Source organism: Nyctereutes procyonoides, unplaced genomic scaffold (assembly GCF_905146905.1).
Source record: "Nyctereutes procyonoides isolate TBG_1078 unplaced genomic scaffold, NYPRO_anot_genome, whole genome shotgun sequence".
In the NCBI taxonomy this organism is placed as follows: Eukaryota; Metazoa; Chordata; class Mammalia; order Carnivora; family Canidae; genus Nyctereutes; species Nyctereutes procyonoides.
Window position 1 is genome coordinate 3,313,981 of NW_026575153.1, and position 17,602 is coordinate 3,331,582.

Below are 17,602 nucleotides of genomic sequence, written 5' to 3' on the forward strand. Positions count from 1 at the left end.
CAGAAGATACTGATCCAGAGGAATGTGTTAAACTATATCAGGGAGGTATAAGCAAAAAAATCCAGATAGGGAAACAGTAGAACAAATGATCCAGTTCCTTCACCAAAGATATTAGAGGAAGAGAGACAGAAACAGAGAGAGAGATGGGAGAGAGAGAGAGAGAGAGAGATGGATGGGGGAACCTACAGTTATATAAGAGAGTTAAAAGACTGATATAAATTTTAGTATGTGGACCTTATTTAATGGATTCTAATTCAAACTTACTTAGAAAAAAATATATGGTATTTATGAGGAACACAATTTGAACACTGAATGGATATTTTCTAATACTAAGGAATTACTGATGATTTTTATTAGGTGTGACAAAGTAGTTATGTTTAGGGAAAAAATTTTTTTGAGATATCTATTTAAATTTTTATGGATAAAGTGAACTCTAAAATTTGATTCAAAATATGAGACAGAGGAAGAGGATGAGGATATAGGTGAAACAAGACCAGACATTAGCCAGGATCTGAAGCTGCTGATGAGGACATGGGGATTTCACCACACTATTCTAATTTTTAGGTTTGAAATACTTGCAGAGGAAATAACAAAGAGCACAAAAGGTAACTCTTATTTCAAGATAATGCATCATCTGAATTGGTTACTAAGATTTTTAAATGAACTTAACAGGTGCCTGGGTGGCTTAGTTGGTTAAGTGTCTGCCTTCAACTCAGGTCATGGTCCTAGGGTCTTGGATTGAGCCTCACATTGAGCTCACTGCTCAGTGGGCAATCTACTTCTCCCTCTTCCCCCTGCTTGTGCTTTCTCTTGTTATCGCTCTTAAATAAACAAACAAACAAACAAATAAAATCTTTTTTATTTTTTTAAGTGCACTTGACGTTTGGTTATTTTTGAGGTCAAAATTTGACTCCCTGGGGCTTCCTACTGTCCCTACCCTGCTTCCCATATAAGTTCAATCAACATTAGAGATGTTCCAAATTACTGTTTGTAGTTTAGAATTTAAATCTATCTAGTACTGATACACTCCATGAATGTAAAACATCAGATTTTTTGAAGAAAAAGTTTAACTGAAAGATGAAGCTGTTAGGATTAGGTTAGTTATGAGTAACAGTAAACCCAAAACATCAGGGGTTTACATAAAATTTAAGTGTATTTCTCTCCCATGTAAATGATGACTTGTAGAAGCACTTCTGGTGCTTGGTATGATAGTTCCCCAATCAAGGATTTTTCTACTTTGTTGCTTTGTATTCTCATTACATGGGGGTTCCCATCACCATACTGACAATCAACAGGAAAAACGTATCCTATTAAGGACATTTTCCAAAAGTTCTAATATACTTCTGCTTACATCCCACTGGACAGAAATTTGTCAAATTACCACAAGGCTGCAAAATGTCGTCATAATATGTGGCTAATGTAACTAGCCATAAATCTGTTTAAAGGCCAGAAGGAGTTTTAAAATGAAAAACTGATCCAAAGAAGTTCTATTCAATATGGCTATCACTGATATGGGGGATATGCAGAAAACAAGTTTCTTAACATTTCACTAGTAATACATAGAACATTTGCAATGCAAAATATTGTGGATATCTGCAGCTAACAGTTTCTAAGAAACAGACAACTGAATGGGCATTTACTTTATTTAACCCTAGAAGTCCCATAGGAGAGTACCATAATTATACCCCACTTACAGATGAAAAAATGGAGAATAAGAACCTGCTGAAGGTCAGATAAATTACTGAAAATGTCAGAAATGGGATTCAAAACCAGGCCATCTAGCTCGACTATATTATCTACCCACCTCTACCCTAGTGTGTACTCACAGAACCAAGGGGATAAAGGGGCATGCATAAAATTCAGGAAGAAGAGATCCAACACAAGAGAGACAACAAGCATTACTCAGGATGTCAGGGATATGAGAGCCCCAGGTCACAGCTAAATAGTAGGCCAATAATCCAAACAATGTAAACCAAGAGCAGATCATTAAGATCCCAGAAAAGACTTTCTTAGGAAGATGAAACTGACAGAATATCTGAAGTGCCTAAAAGCTGAGGGGAAATTTAGACAACTACAGAAAATTTTAGAGTCGAAATAAAAAAAAAATACATAGAAACTAAGCAAACAGAAAAACCAAAAAAACTAATACGCAGAGAAAACAAAATGCTAAGCATGGGGAAAAAAGTAACCATGCATCATACCACATGGTGAAGCTAAGAAAAGCATTTATATAGTCATAACAATGTAGATAACTAAAAAGTAATCTTCAAAATTATCATAGTTATCAACTTCTATTAGTAGGACTGGGGAATAGGAAATGGGCATGTAAAGTGAGACTGGCAGTGAGATTTAATCTCACCATAGCGTTATATAATGACGTATCAACAGATAAGACCTAAAACAAAAATAAAAAAATAGCAATGTACTTATATTACCTAGAGATATGGAAGTGGTAAGAATTAGACAAAAGAAGTGAGAACAGTTATTTGCAGTGTGAGAAACAGGCTGGAGAAGGAGATGGATATGGATTTCTGGAGGGAGTAAGCGTGTAGAATTCTTTACCTTGTTAATCTAAATACACGAATAAAAATTAAAACTTAGACAAATCTCAATATGTAATTCCACAGTATCTTCATTAGTGGTGTGTGTGTTTCTATGTGTGTTTGAGAGAAAGACAGGCCGGCACTTAAGGAAAAATATGTAAGAACACTCTACTGTTAACTGTTTTCTGAAGACAAAAAGCATGCAATAATCCTATAAATGACTTAGCCCCATCAAAAAAGGATTAAGAAATGCAAATATCCTATAAATGCTGTATCTACTAGTAAATCTAAAGTTACTGATGAGCATAGAAAACATGGTCCTATTTACATAATATGAAATATACATATAAAAATGGATGCCACAAATAGATGTTCAACTGCTGAACCACCCAGATATCCCTGTTCAATACAGTCTTAAGTGGTGGGTATCTTTGGTAGAATTTTGGCTAACTTAACACTCTTCTTTGTTCTTGCAGGTACTATTTTATTTTAGACAAAGAAAAATCATTCCCCAAAAAATGATAAAGCTTTTTTTTTCTGAGTGGAAGGAAAAAAAAAAAACAATTTCTATTTGCTGGATAATTACATGGGGGAAAAAAGAGTATCAATATGGTCTTGATTACTATCACTTTGATTAAAAACTCAAGTATCACTCTAAGGACTTTTTCTAAGTCACAAACTGAAGTACCTCTCTCCTGCCACAGTGTGTCACTCTTACAATACAAGTATTTGCGAATTTCTACAGGAAGGGGAGAATTGTTTAAAACCTGACTGAACTCTCCACCCTAACAAGTTAACATTTTTGAGGACACAGTCCTAATCTTATTCACAGCTATAAAGACCTGGAAGCAGCGGACAAAGCAAATGCATTTCTAATTTTTTTATAAATGTTTATTAAACTTAAAATAAAGCCTGAATTTACTGAAAATTATCCTATCAGAAAGGAACACGCATTGCAAACTTGTGCAGACATCTTACAATAACCTTAAGTGACAAACTTAAGCAGACGTTTTATAATAATCACTGGGAAAACAAAGCAAAAAAGATAATCTTGGTCTGAGTTACTAGTAGACACAATGAGCGTAAGTGTTTTGACATGAACGAAAACCTCGGCTGTGTGGTTAATGATCAAGGAAAACTGTATCTACAATGACCTAAATGTTAAGGAAGGAGATGTACATATTGAGAAGTTTTTAGGTTGAGTTATTCATGAGTTACTCATGAATCTTGCTTTGGTCAGTATACATTATTACATCCTGGTAAAAGTATAAAGATGCAACACCATAAGATTATCACAGATGTAATAGCATCCCTACACTACTTTACACAGGTTAGACAAAAACTCAGTAAGTGGTAGGTGAACTGATGCCATCAAATGTGTGAAATTTGACAATTAAAATCCCAATGATACCACATTAACAGATTTTAAACTGACATTATTGGCTTGCTGTATTTCTAAGATCTACAGGATTTAATGATGTGGTTTCTTACAATAAACACATACTTTACTATTATTAAGCAGAAAAAGAAGATGGAAAAATTGTGAAGAAAACTTAACAATATTTAAATTCTGGTTCAAAGAAAATAGGTGTAAAACTACAAATATAAACACTCATATACAATGCACTCATTTATTTAAATAAACAAATTTTACTCATGTAAAGTAATGGTCACAGAATATCTTACAGCATTCAATGTTGAAAAAGTGTAATTCTCTGACTAGGATGAAATAACGATGTACTTTTCAAATATTGTTTTATTTATTTATTTTTTCAAATTTTGTTTTAAAAGGCACTACTAATATAATTTTCACATTGTTTTTTTTTTAAGAAAATTAAATACTAGTGATTACAATTAACCTACCAATGTTACAGACTTCAGTTTTAACAAAACCCATAATTTATCCATATTTGTTGGCTTGGTATGCATTTTTAAATGAAATATTAATGACTTAAAGTTCTGACAAATTCCCCAATCCTTAAGACTAAATAAGCTTCAACAATAATGTTAAGATTTTACTGGACATTTACATGCTGTTCTTAATATGCAATTTTCATTAGAGTATAACTGAGTGTCAATTAAAATTTCAACTAACTCATAGGAATTTTTAAAAACAGTAGCTATGAAAACAAAAGTAAATGCTTTTTCTTTTGTTTCTTTTTGAAGTTGTTTCACTAGATACATTATCAAACCTTTCTGAATAGGAAAGGAGTATATCTTATATACCTTTTCACTAGAATGCACATATTAACTTTATCTTTGATGATTTTAAGTTATGAAATTGCTCTCTAAATAAAAAAATACATCAGTTACACTGAAAATTCTAAAGTGACTGAAAGTAAAAGCTTAAAGTTCTACACAAATGAAAATTCAAAGATTATATTCACAGATGTGCCAATGTTAACTGTTTGTTTCCAAACTCTTCATTTATTTACATTTTTCAGGACAGCAAAGCCCTGTTTTTTGATGAAGTAGCAAGTTTACTTTTTGTTACATAAAATACCCAACATTTAAATAAATGGCTAGCAAAAAATATCTTTGTGTTCAATTTTTAGAAAGGGGGCAAGATGCAATAGGAGATTTACGTAGGTTGTGCATAATCCACAAAAAATTCGTGTCGAGAACTAATTTAAACTATGCCAGTTAATTAGTAGGGAAAATATGCTTTCTACACATTAAGTTGAAGATTTTAAAGGTATCTGGCACATATAAGTCTGGTATAATTTACTTTTACTATGAGATATTTGGGCAAGTAGTTACAGTTACTAAACAGAGTGGTGCAGGTAATTGCATTCCTTATTAAATAAATTAGAATCCCAACAAGCCTGAGCAACTGACTCTACAATAACAGAGGAGACCATTAAAGATTAAAAGAAAGAAGAAAAGGAAGAAAAGAAGAACAAGAAAGCCCTTCAGCAAATACTTTAACAAATAAATCACTCAGGCAAAGCCGAACAAGTTTTGAAAGGACTTGCTTTGACAGATGTTCTCTGGAAAAGTAAAGGCTTTAGGCAAAACGAATGGCTTTATTTATTTTATTTTTTTAAGCTACGAAATACTACTAATGGTGTTTCTTTATTTTTCAAATGTCTTAATTTTTTAAAAAATGCTTTTTAGAACCACTATTCAGGAACCCTCCCATCCTGCTACTTTAAAAATACTATGAAGGGAACTTATGCTCTCACAGATTTGTCGCAAGTATAAAATTAATCATAAAAGCAACTTTATTCCCTAAGGTAGGGAATAAAGCTTCCTTAAAATTTCTAAACCTTCAAGAGGTACTTCATCTTCTAAAGCTGTAAAAAATCATCCATATTGCTTTCACAGCAGGGCCTATATACAATTCATACTATAAAAGTCCCCATTCTCACAAAAGTCAAGGCAAAATTTAAAAGACAGAGTTCTTATATCTCTCTGTATGAATAAAATTTGCTGACTGCTGACACTTATAAAACTCAAAATGCAAGTATTTTGGATAACATTTGTTTACAGGAAATGGAATTCCATAAAATGATCATGCAAAGTGTACTTACCAGTTGATTATGCCTTCCCTTCACCTAACGCTTGAATTCTAGGCTTCACACACTTTTCTACTTTTTCCAATTAAAAATGCTGCAGCCTGCTACACTCCATAAAATGGCCGTGTTGTTTAACCAAGAAAAACATGTTAGAGACTGAGCTGTCACTTTTAAAAGAAAAAGAAAATAAACACTTGCTTCTTTGTGGTGAAGCATAAAACACTTAGCCTGGCATTTTCAATCATGGAGCTCCCCTGGACGTTGCTATTGCTCTTCAAGTAGTTGTAGTAACATTTCTGCCACATTCTTGCCTTCTGCATGGTGTCTCAGCAGTAACAGATCAGAACAGGCTAGCAAACAACTCCTTCCTAAATGTAAGCTCTAATTTCTTCTTCTGCAGTGAAATGAACCAAGTTTCTATGCAAAAGAATGAGTGACAGTATGCCCAGCCAATCAGCTTGGGTTTTTTCAGGAAAATCACCCCTTAATTCATTCAAAATTAGGTCATATGACACTATTTGAAATACTATTGGCTTACAATGAAAGTAATGTTTGCCTCTACACAGGATAAGGCCACCCATCAATGCTTCCCTGGGCTGAAGACACCTTGACTATAAACCGTACTGTGAATTAAACAAACACACATACACAGGGGAAAAAAAAATAATGTAGCCTTACCAGAGCTTCCCAACTATTAAAGGGCCGGAGTTCTGTTATCTTCTGAGCCTTTTTCTGAGAACACTGAGGAATCAAAGTAAGTTCACCAATTGAAGCATCTTGGAGAAAGTGAAGAATTTTACCCTTATAGCCATCCTCCATCACTTCTTCACCACTACTATAGTCCTCATCTAGTGAACTACCCACATCAGAGCCCGAATCATATTCAGAGTCTTCAATAACTCTTTTAGGATTAAATACATTTTTTTTACGTTTCTTGTTAAAACCATTTTGTGGTTTCATGGAACATTTCTGTTTCAGTTTTGTTTTAGCTGCATTTTTAGGATAATTCTGACTTCTTGAAGAAGCTTCTTTTCCATTTGGAAATTCACTTTGTGAAGCATATTGCATATCTGTGTAGAAAGAAAGACAAAAATAACTAAGTTTGAAAGACATAAATTAAATATAAAGATAAAAGCCTTCAAATAAGATTAAAAAACTATCTAAATGTGTTATTTTACTTTGAAATACAAAATTCAACTATAATTTGTTAAATCTTAATATGTTTTAAGAGAAATACTAAAGTAGAATTTGAAGCTGTACAATGAGTTGAAATAATTAGTTTCAAAAACAGGTGATAACTTTAAAAAACATTGAATAAACCCTCCATTTTCTAACAAACATCCTGAGAATATAAATGGCAGCTACATATCTGTAAGATATCCCAAACGCTACTCAGCAGCCCCATCTCTATGCCAACACTGAGAGGTATAGGAAAAACAGTATTCACCCAAAATTAAAATAATTCCTATTAATATTCCATTGCCATCTCCTTCTATTGAAATACACTATTATTATATAACACTGCTACTTTATCACTGGTTAATCATATTCCATAGATTTCTAAGATGCCTGTGATTGAAGATACTGTTATTTCTTACCGTCAATCTATAACACAGTAATTTACCGTTTACAATGCTTGTTTTACTTATTCAGAGTGCTTTAGAGTTACACACTGATTATCATACATTCATTATTGTGCATATATAAAAGAGAGAAAAATAAATTGAACAAAGTAGTCCTCAAGTACTTCACATTCACAATCTACTTCTTTTGAATCACTTCTCCAGACTCAGAATTGGCAATATTGGTGGCTTTCTTTCTCCCATACAATATCATTCTGTGTGCCATCAAGAGCACTAGTACTAAGTATTTCGTAAAAGAATTAAAAAACAAAAACATCTAAAGCCACTGTACTGGGCTTTATAAGCAGGCTTTGCAATTAAACAAGAATCAATTCGATCAGCTCTTCATAAGGATATGTGATTCAACTCTTCTTCAGTACTTTTTTCCTCTACAATTTGGTTCTAAAAGTTAAAAGTGCTCCAATACAGGTTTAGGGACTTTCTTCCAAGCCAGTGATACTCATCTTTTAGGTTTTTGATTCTGGTGCTTTTGATATTCATGTAAGAGCAGGCTAGGACACCTACATTACAGTGATTATAAACTACCAGCAATCATAAGATCTATCCTGCGAACTGTTAAAATATAAAAAAAGTTTCCTTTACATTCAATTAAAACATGATAATTTAAAAGTAGCCTTAGCTATCAAAAAAAGTTAGCCAAATAGAAAAAGATATTAACTATTTCATTTTACACTGTTATTAAAGAACAGGCCAAAACATTTGAAACTGCTCATTTAAAAAATTTTTACATCATTATTTCCAAGATCTTTTGCAATACTGTTCTCTGTATTAGCTAATAGGTTTACATTTTTCTTGTATACCAAAATACAGAACATAATGGGAAGTATGTTTTCTATGACAGAAAAGCTAATTACCTTGGTCTTCTGCAAACACTTTTAAAGATTCTAAAGCTTCTGTGTACATCCATTCATGTTCCTTGAGTACTTCTCTTAGCTCCTAGAAATAAGTCATTGATCCTTTGTTAAATGTCTAAAATTAACTTGTAGAATACTTTTATGCTCTTTTAAAAATAAATAAATCACTTGAAAATTTGTATCAAATATTTCACATTTGTTTATATGCTTTCTGTGTATATAAAATTTCACCTCTGTGAAGTTTTAAGTCTTCAAAGGAAAGGAAGCTAGACTTTTTTTGCATTTCAACTCTCCCAATGAAGTGCTCTGAACACCAGGATCAAAAATGTTTGTTCAATTAAATTTCAACATGCAGCTAGGCTTTTACAAAGTGTCAACTTCAAAACATACAGTTTCAACACATGTAAAGACACAACATAACAAATTTTGCATTTAGCTCATCAGAATTTGGCTAATGTACTATGTGTGCATATACCTGAATAAATCAATGCAAGTGTAAAATGTATTCTAAATATTAAACAAATAATGGGCCTCAACATACAATCAGGTGATTCAACAGAGGCCCTTTTAGCAATGGCAAGCTTGGCATGAGTTCTCATACGGACTCTGAAAGTACTGCTACTATTTACCAGGTAGAACAAAGCTTATGGAATACTGAAGTGCTGAAATGCAGTACTATATCTACAAAAAAAAAAAAAATGTAAGGTTATCTTTTTTTTTTAGTTATCTCTACACCCAGTGTGAGGCTTGAACCCAAAATCAAGATCAAGTCATGCTTTTCCAATTGAGCCAGCCAGGCACCCCTAACACTTTAAAATTCTTTTTTTTTTTTAATTATTTATTCATGAGAGACACACACACACACACACACAGAGAGAGGCAGAGATACAGGCAGAGGGAGAAGCAGGCTCCATGCAGGGAGCCCGATGTGGGACTCGATCCTGGGACTCCAGGATCACACCCTGAGCCAAAGGCAGACAGACACTCAACCGCTGAACCACCCAGGCATCCCACACTTTAAAATTCTTAATGAGAAACTTAAAGGACAAGAATATGAAAAAAGCTAAAACAGCTGAGTTGGCTTACTACATATCCACATTTTATTCATGAGTTCCAATTGTTATGTTTGTTATGATTATGGTTATTATGCTGATACAGTTAGCAATTAAGGCAAATAATGTAAAGAACAAACAGTATAAAAGTATTTTATAATATTGATAAAAAGTATTTTATAATATTAATAAAGGAGTATATTTAATTAGAATAATGGAAAACATACACTAAGCCTTTTTTTTTTTTTTTTTTTAAGGGCTGCAACTCTTTTTTTTTTTTTAATTTTTTTTTTTTTTTTTTTTTTATGATAGTCAGAGAGAGAGAGAGAGAGGCAGAGACACAGGCAGAGGGAGAAGCAGGCTCCATGCACCGGGAGCCCGATGTGGGATTCGATCCTAGGTCTCCAGGATCGCGCCCTGGGCCAAAGGCAGGCGCCAAACCGCTGCGCCACCCAGGGATCCCTACCCTAAGCCTTTATACAGTTTATTTCAAATGCTATTTTGTTTCAAACATTCAGTATACACACTGAGTAATTTCTGTTCATGACTACCTACCTGTTTATCAAAATTAGGAAATTCCTTTTGCAATTTCAATACAATACTTTCTTGCTTTTCCCAATTATTACTAGATTCTGCAGACTCATTTGATTCTTCTCCCTATTGGAAAGAAAAAAGAACCAATTAAGGAGATCATCTATAATGTTAAGTCTTAAGACAATTACATTTATATTTGACTTGATTTGGAACTTGCCACATTCAGTAAGAATCCAAGAATGTTTTTCTGTTTCTTGTGAAAAATGGACAAATATATATCTTAAAGGATAAAAAATATTGCTCCTTTAAGATTACAAAAAAACCTTGACTGCCTATTTAATAACTCAAACTTCAGAAAATAGTCAACATGAGATAAGTCTGCTAAAAGACTAGAATGTTCCTCAAATTACTCCAAATAATTCAGGTATATTGAAGTCTTTCCAAGCTAACAGCAAATTAAAAAAAAAAAAATTCAGATATCTATTACTCACAATTTTACACCTCCATACAAATTTCAAGTACTGAGAGAAAAAAGTTTACTTTCAGTTTGGTACTGATTCACAGAATGGCTTAAATATTAATTGTTCAGCCACAACATAAAAGTAACACAATGATAAATTTATGTGAAACAAAAACATTAATCTGGTAATAATTATAGTTATTCATACAATCTCTTTCTTGTCACTTGACTAAACAAGACTGTTTAAAATTCTACATTTAAAGAGTGCTTGGATGGCTCAGTCAAGTGTTCTACTCTTGGTTTCAGCTCAGGTAATGATCTCACGATCATGGGATGGAGCCATGAGACAGGCTCTGTGGGGAGACTGCTTGAGATTCTCTTTCTCTCTCCCTCTCTCTTTCTGCCCTTCCCTACCACACACTTTCTCTCTCAAAATAAATGAATAAGTCTTTTTTTAAAAATATTTTATTTATTCATGAGAGACACAGAGAGAGAGAGGCACAGACCCAGGCAGAGGGAGAAGCAGGCTCCATGCAGGGAGCCCAATGTGGGACTTGACTGCAGGACCCCAGGATCCCAACCTGAGCCTAAGACAGGCACTCCAACCACTGAGCCACCCAGGCTTCCCAAATGAATAAATCTTAAAAAAAGATTTTTGGGTTTATGCTTCAGAAAAATCCTGCATTTTGGTCAATCAAAAAAACATTTCTCTAACTCTGCTTAGAACTGTACCACATGCCATGTAAGCAAGGTATAGAAAAATACAGCCTCATTTTTTTCTCTTCTACCTCCTTTCTTATCCAACAACTAAATGTTATTTTCCTTTCACTACCCATAAATTGTGAGTGATACTTCTCTCCTGCACAAAGGTAAGATGGAGTTCCACAAGACAGACACAAATAAAATACTGTGGAAGTTTAGAGTAGGAAGAAGAAAACTGCATGAGTTTTTCTAATAGTAAATGGCCCTTTGGGTTGAAGAACAGAAACCATGGATAGGCTACAAGGCTGCAAAATTAAACCAGAGCTAGTACTACATTTGGCCTAGAGTGCTAAATTGAGGTCAGTCTTTATTATGAAAGCAAAGGATTTGGAGCTGGGGAATACAACACTAATGTGGAGAAAGCCTTTCAAAGCTCTCAAAAATTCATACTACTATCCTCACTTAACAGCTGAAGACACTGAAACTTTAAGAACTAACCTTTGAGAGGCCACAGATATAGATAAGAACCATCTGAGGCCGGAATAGAAACTTCGGTATCTAACTCTACACGGGTGTTTTTCCACCATGTAAATGTTTCCTAAACCTTAGTCATTCACACAGCACATTTCCTGGTTTTAATATCCAATGTCCATGAAAGAACAAATGGATAAACAAACTGTGGTATATACATAAAATGCTATATTATTCAGCCTTAAAAAAAGAAGTACTTAAAAAAAAAGAGGTACTGATACTTGCTACAATGTGGATGAACCTCTGTAAATGCTGTGCTAAGTGAAAGCTAGACACAAAAGGTAACTTATTGTGTGCCTTCTCTACTCACATGAAATATTCAGGATAGATAAATCCATAGACAGAAAGTGGACTGGCTGCCAGGGGCGGGGCGGGGGGGGGGGAAAGGGGAGGGAAGAGAGACAGGAGAGCAACTCCTTAAAAGGTAGGACATGCTATTACGGGGTGATAAAAAGATCTTAGAACTAGACAGGGGTGGTAGTTGCACAGCACTGCAAATGTACAAACTGGCAATGAATCGTTCATTTGCAAATGTTAATTTTTAAATTATTTTTTATTTTTAAAATATTTTATTCATTTATTCATAAGAGACACAGAGAGAGAGAGGCAGAGACACAGGCAGAGGGAGAAGCTGGCTCCATGCAAGGAGCCTGATGTGGGACTTGATCCCAGGTCTCCAGGATCACGCCCTGGGCTAAAGGTGGCGCTAAACCGCCGAGCCACCTGGGCTGCCCTGTAAATGTTAATTTTATGCTATGTGAATTTCACCTCCATAAAAACAGTTTGCTATTTGGAAAACTGTAAATAACTTTTGGGAATCAAGTATATTACAACCCAAATTAAACATTCTCACTTGCTGTCTGGTCTCAGATCTGACACTCTGCCAGCTCTGCTAATCCCTGGTGACTTAAAACACCTCTGCAATCCAGTGGCTACGCTAGAGCTTTACAGATGCCAGGTGACACATGGACTTGGGCCTAAATCTGTCCCAGTGGGCTGCAGGGTTATGAACTGATCCTGTGGCTATTTTTCCCATTCCAGAATGCAGAGTTGGAACAGACATAGTTAGGACTGGCAGCAATCTCATATTAGCTCATTGGCCCAGGGAGCAGTTTGTTTTTAGGAAAAGAACAAATCCAAGTTCATAAAACTGAGGAGGGGATGGGGGGGGGCAAGGAGGGGGAGAAGGAGTACACACAGCAGCAGCAGCAGCACCACCATATTCCTGAAGGAACTGAGATGGATATCATATCCTATTCCAATGTCATGTGGTTCCTTGGCCTATACAAAAACTGGATGATGGCCTTTGGGGGATTATTTCAGGTTATCATAAACAAAGAAGTGATGACCCCAAATGTAACTACTATACCAGATGTGGAATTTTTACTAGAGCAAATCAATATAACTGTGCAGTTATAACAATCTGTTAGATTGTTAAGAGTTACTTTATAAACAGATTAAGCAACTCACACCATAGTGAAGCATACCTTGCCTCGAGTATCCAGAGGCTGCCATTGCCCCTATTGTCCCCATCTCAATTAAAAGTACATGCCAAAGCAATTTGTTTTCATCTGGGTAGGGTCAGTGTCTTCACGGCTATGGTAACTCTCCTGTTCTTTCCTCATACAGTACTCTAGGACTGATAGTTTTGCACAGTCCACAGAATTCACTTTAATCATCTACACTGAAGACTTTACACTGACTGGATGCAGTAGGCAGGTAGTAGTGGGTACCTTAGTAAGATACATGTATGCCAAAGAGTGAGAAGTAACCCTCCTCAAATTCTGGGGACTACCACTTTCATGAATTTTACGGGGAGAGGGTCCAATCAGGAGCATGTTGCAAATGCCATTCAAAAGTAAATGGAAAGAAAGAAAAAAAAAAAGTAAATGGAAAGAAAAAGGGTGCATATTATTTAAGAAAGAGGCATAATACTTGGTCAGCCTCTGGATACCTGAGGCAAGGTATACTTCACTATGGTGTGTGCTTATTCTATTTACAAAGTAACTTTTATGACTGTGACAGTTATAAGTGGGGCCCACATTAAGAGAAGGCTCTGTAGCAGGTCCAGGATACAGTACAAGGTGCTCTACCACTTGGGCTTCATGAGCAACAAGCAGATGCAATGTTCCTGAAGCTCTGTGACTAATAAGGATGTTGTATGAAGTCTCTAGAAAGCCCTAATAGGAAAATCATAGCAGAGACCCATAAGCTTTTAAAGCAAGGTCAAATGTCCTTCTGCTGAAAACTACAGTCTGTTCTGATACATCACATACACAATTCCAAAATTACTGCATTGTGCAAAATCATGAAAAAAACAACTACAGTTTAAGAAAAATCATGTTAGAGGTACAACATTCAAAAACTTCATCAGTAACACATTAAAAAGAGAAAGGATCCTAAAAGGAGGGCAGCACAATTTCACATACATTAAATGGTTAAGAAATATGTAAATACTATAATAAATATGAACTGAAGTCTGTTTGGGGTGTTAGCACTGGAAGGATTACAGCTTGTGAGTTACTGAGAAGTGGTAGAAGTTACTGAAAATGACCACATCTGTTAACACCAGCTATGGAATGCCATGGCTCACTGTTCTGGTGTTATCTCTGCTATAGTAGCTGAAGACATAAATAAGAAATTATAAAATAAATATATTTCTGCTCCTTTGCTAGACTCTCCTTTCATACTAATGCTATCTGTATGGTTCTTTTTGTAAAAATTTGAGAGAGAATGAAGGAGGGAGAGGCAGAGAGATGGAGAGGCAGATAATCGTAAGCAGACTCCGCACTGAGCAGAGAGCCTAATATAGGGCTTGAACTCACAATCCTGAGATCATGGCCTGAGCCAAAATCTAGAGTCGGATGCTTAACTGACTGAGCCACCCAGGCAATCTGTATGGTTCTAAATGCAGCTCGATGTAATGCAGGACTCTTACTACATTCAGCATTAAAGCCATTATCTTCAAACCAGTACATCTGTTTTCAGTAACACTTGAAACACCTGCTAACTTGATGTATTAAGCTGTTATGGTATAACCTTCTAGTCTTCCCATCAATATCATCATCACCTTCTGCATCCAGTAGCAGCAAATTATTGCAAGAGTTCTGTGATTAGTTAGATCACCAGAATAAGACCCTAGCTCTTCAACATCTCCAGTTTCTACTTCCTCAAATCCAACCTGCTTTCCTATATCAACACTTGTTCTGAGTTTTAAGAACTACTCTAAAGAATCAAAAACCTTCAAAATTGCAAATCAAGTCAAGGAGGGCTTTCTATCCCACATAACACAAACTCTTTTATCACTCTAGGCTTTTACAATGGTAGAAATGAACAATCTGATGTTAAGTCTATTCCCAAATTCTATAACCACATCTATATTCTTTTTTTTTTAATTTTTTTTTTTTTATGACAGTCACAGAGAGAGAGGCAGAGACACAGGCAGAGGGAGAAGCAGGCTCCATGCACCGGGAGCCTGACGTGGGATTCGATCCCGGGTCTCCAGGATCGCGCCCTGGGCCAAAGACCGGTGCTAAACCACTGCGCCACCCAGGGATCCCCCACATCTATATTCTCACTTTCAGTAACAGCAATTAGCAAATTAAATGCTTATGCTAAATAGTAAGATAAATGCTATAATCACACTTTTATCACAGGGCTATCTCAGAGAGCCGGTTTTTTGAAGCAAAAAGAAGAAAAATAATGGGGTTGAGTTCGGTTTTTGTAAATAGGCAGGCCTGATGCATTATAAGAGTTTTTAAGCAATGTTCTCTCTCTCTCTCTCTCTTTTACAATAATGCTCTTACAACAGAGAAAAGTAAAAATATCAATGTAGATATGCACAATTCATCCACTTTTCCCATACCTGTAGTGAACTCTAAGGCTGACTTTCTTTTAAAAAGCTCAACTCAGTTTGGTAACTAATAAACTACTATTGGTTTTATTTATTTATTTATTTATTTTTATTTTTATTTTTTTTACTACTATTGGTTTTAGCTTTAAATCTCTACTTGGCACTGGTGCTGAACATCACAGTAATGCTATCTTATAAAGCCTTAATTCCTGTTTTCTGTCTTTCAGATTTGGGATCTGTAAGGCATGCATTTGTAAGAGGTATCTGTTTCATTAAAATTGAGAGTTTAATTCAAGTATGGTTGTTCTTTCAGTTTACTTCTGTAACACAGTTGGAAAATTCTTTTGCAGCTTTCCTATCTGCACTCATCACTTTGTGTGTCAACTGATGGCTTAGGAATTTGTGGCACTTACCTGAAAATATTAAATCAACCACTACTAGCACTAAAAGAAGCTACTTCTGCAGGATAGTTATTTCCTTAAAAAAGCTTTGTATATAAAGATCCATATGGAAGAAGTTGTTCCTAATTTTTTCACTTTTCTAATTCAAACGCTCAACAATTTTTCCTTTTCTTCTATTTCTTTATGCCTATCCATACTGACTTCCCAGCAATTGATAACAGTCCAGCTGAATTATTTTTGTGGCTCTGTCTCTGATGTTCCACAATGTGGATTCCTTTATGCCTGTTACTTGGGATACAGCACATATTCTTATTTCTTCCCAAACATTTGTTTCAAGTTTTTTTTTTCCAATACTTAACTTTCTTTTTGTACATACTGCCTGGTATTTTTTTAAATTTATTATTTTTAAAGATTTTATTTATTTATTCATGAGAGACACACGGGGGTGGGGTGGGGTACAGAGACACAGGCAGAGGGAGAAGCAGGCTCCCTGCAGGGAGCCCGACATGGGACTTGATCCCAGAACTCCAGGATCAGGCCCTGGGCTGAAGGCGGCGCTAAACTGCTGAGCCACCCAGGCGCCCACTGCCTGGTATTTTTAAACGAGATTGCTTAAATATGTTTGGGATGTTGAATGGGTGCTTTTTTTTCATATAGAAAAGTTCACAATGTGAAAGAATAGCTAAAACACAGCCTTGTGGGATAATAAATATGGTAAAATGAGGCAGCCAGTAGATGTTTGGGGTGTGTGCATTTTGTGTATTCCTATGTGGCCCAATGCAGCTGGGTCAGTGTTTTGTGTTCATCTAGTTCTTCTCATAAACAAAACTGTACATAAATAACACAAAATTTAAGTTATTCTAAAATTGTTGTTTAACATATGTATTGCACTGGAACAAATTCACATTTTAAAAAACAGAACAGATTGACGTCTTTTTGTGAAACAATTGCTGGCTTGATAGGGAGTCCTGACAGGAACAGAATGGTTGACCTTGGGACATCAAATGACCATGAGACTTGAGCTATTATGTGATCTTATTATCTGATCCATCAAGCCTAAAACTGAGCATGAACAGCAACAACCGACCAAGTGGAAATGGAAGATTTAAAACTGAACTTGAGGAGGTTCAGGAGGAACAAGTAAGTTGCATGTGCAACTGTCCCAGACTCCCATGGTACCTACTTCTGCTATACTGTGCCCCTCCTTCAACTAGTATCTATGGCTCTTTTAGGAATTCTTTATAATCAAATATAGTGAGGGAAACTCTTGATCTTAGTTTTCAAAGGGCTTACATACCATTAAAAGAAGCCCAAAATGAAGTAAACAAGTGCTATGATTTAACCTCATTTAAAAAAGTAGTCCTGTGCACAACTCTGGGCAGTACATCTTACTGTCCATTTTGTATAAAAAGAGATGGCCAGGTGTACACAGCTATGATATATTATGGGCAGAAGCCAAAGTGGAGAGTAAAAGACTGGTGACCAGAAGTCTGGGAAAGAGATGCACTGTT

The 17,602-nt window shown here is 35.4% G+C and overlaps 1 protein-coding gene across 5 annotated transcripts in view; it reads right to left on the reverse strand.

The window, feature by feature from the left end:
* Window positions 1-17,602, reverse strand: part of SMARCAD1 (SWI/SNF-related, matrix-associated actin-dependent regulator of chromatin, subfamily a, containing DEAD/H box 1) — a 77,810-nt gene that overhangs the window by 25,597 nt on the left and 34,611 nt on the right. For 4 of the 5 annotated variants that reach the window (XM_055313267.1, XM_055313268.1, XM_055313269.1 and 1 more), the window contains exons 7-9: window positions 10,166-10,267; window positions 8,559-8,640; window positions 6,740-7,131 (exon numbers count right to left, since the gene is read on the reverse strand). In XM_055313267.1, coding sequence (XP_055169242.1) covers window positions 6,740-7,131; window positions 8,559-8,640; window positions 10,166-10,267 — 576 coding nt within the window. Of the gene's footprint in view, window positions 1-6,076; window positions 6,430-6,739; window positions 7,132-8,558; window positions 8,641-10,165; window positions 10,268-17,602 lie in introns of those variants that run through there. The other variant, XM_055313270.1, reaches the window with a different exon arrangement.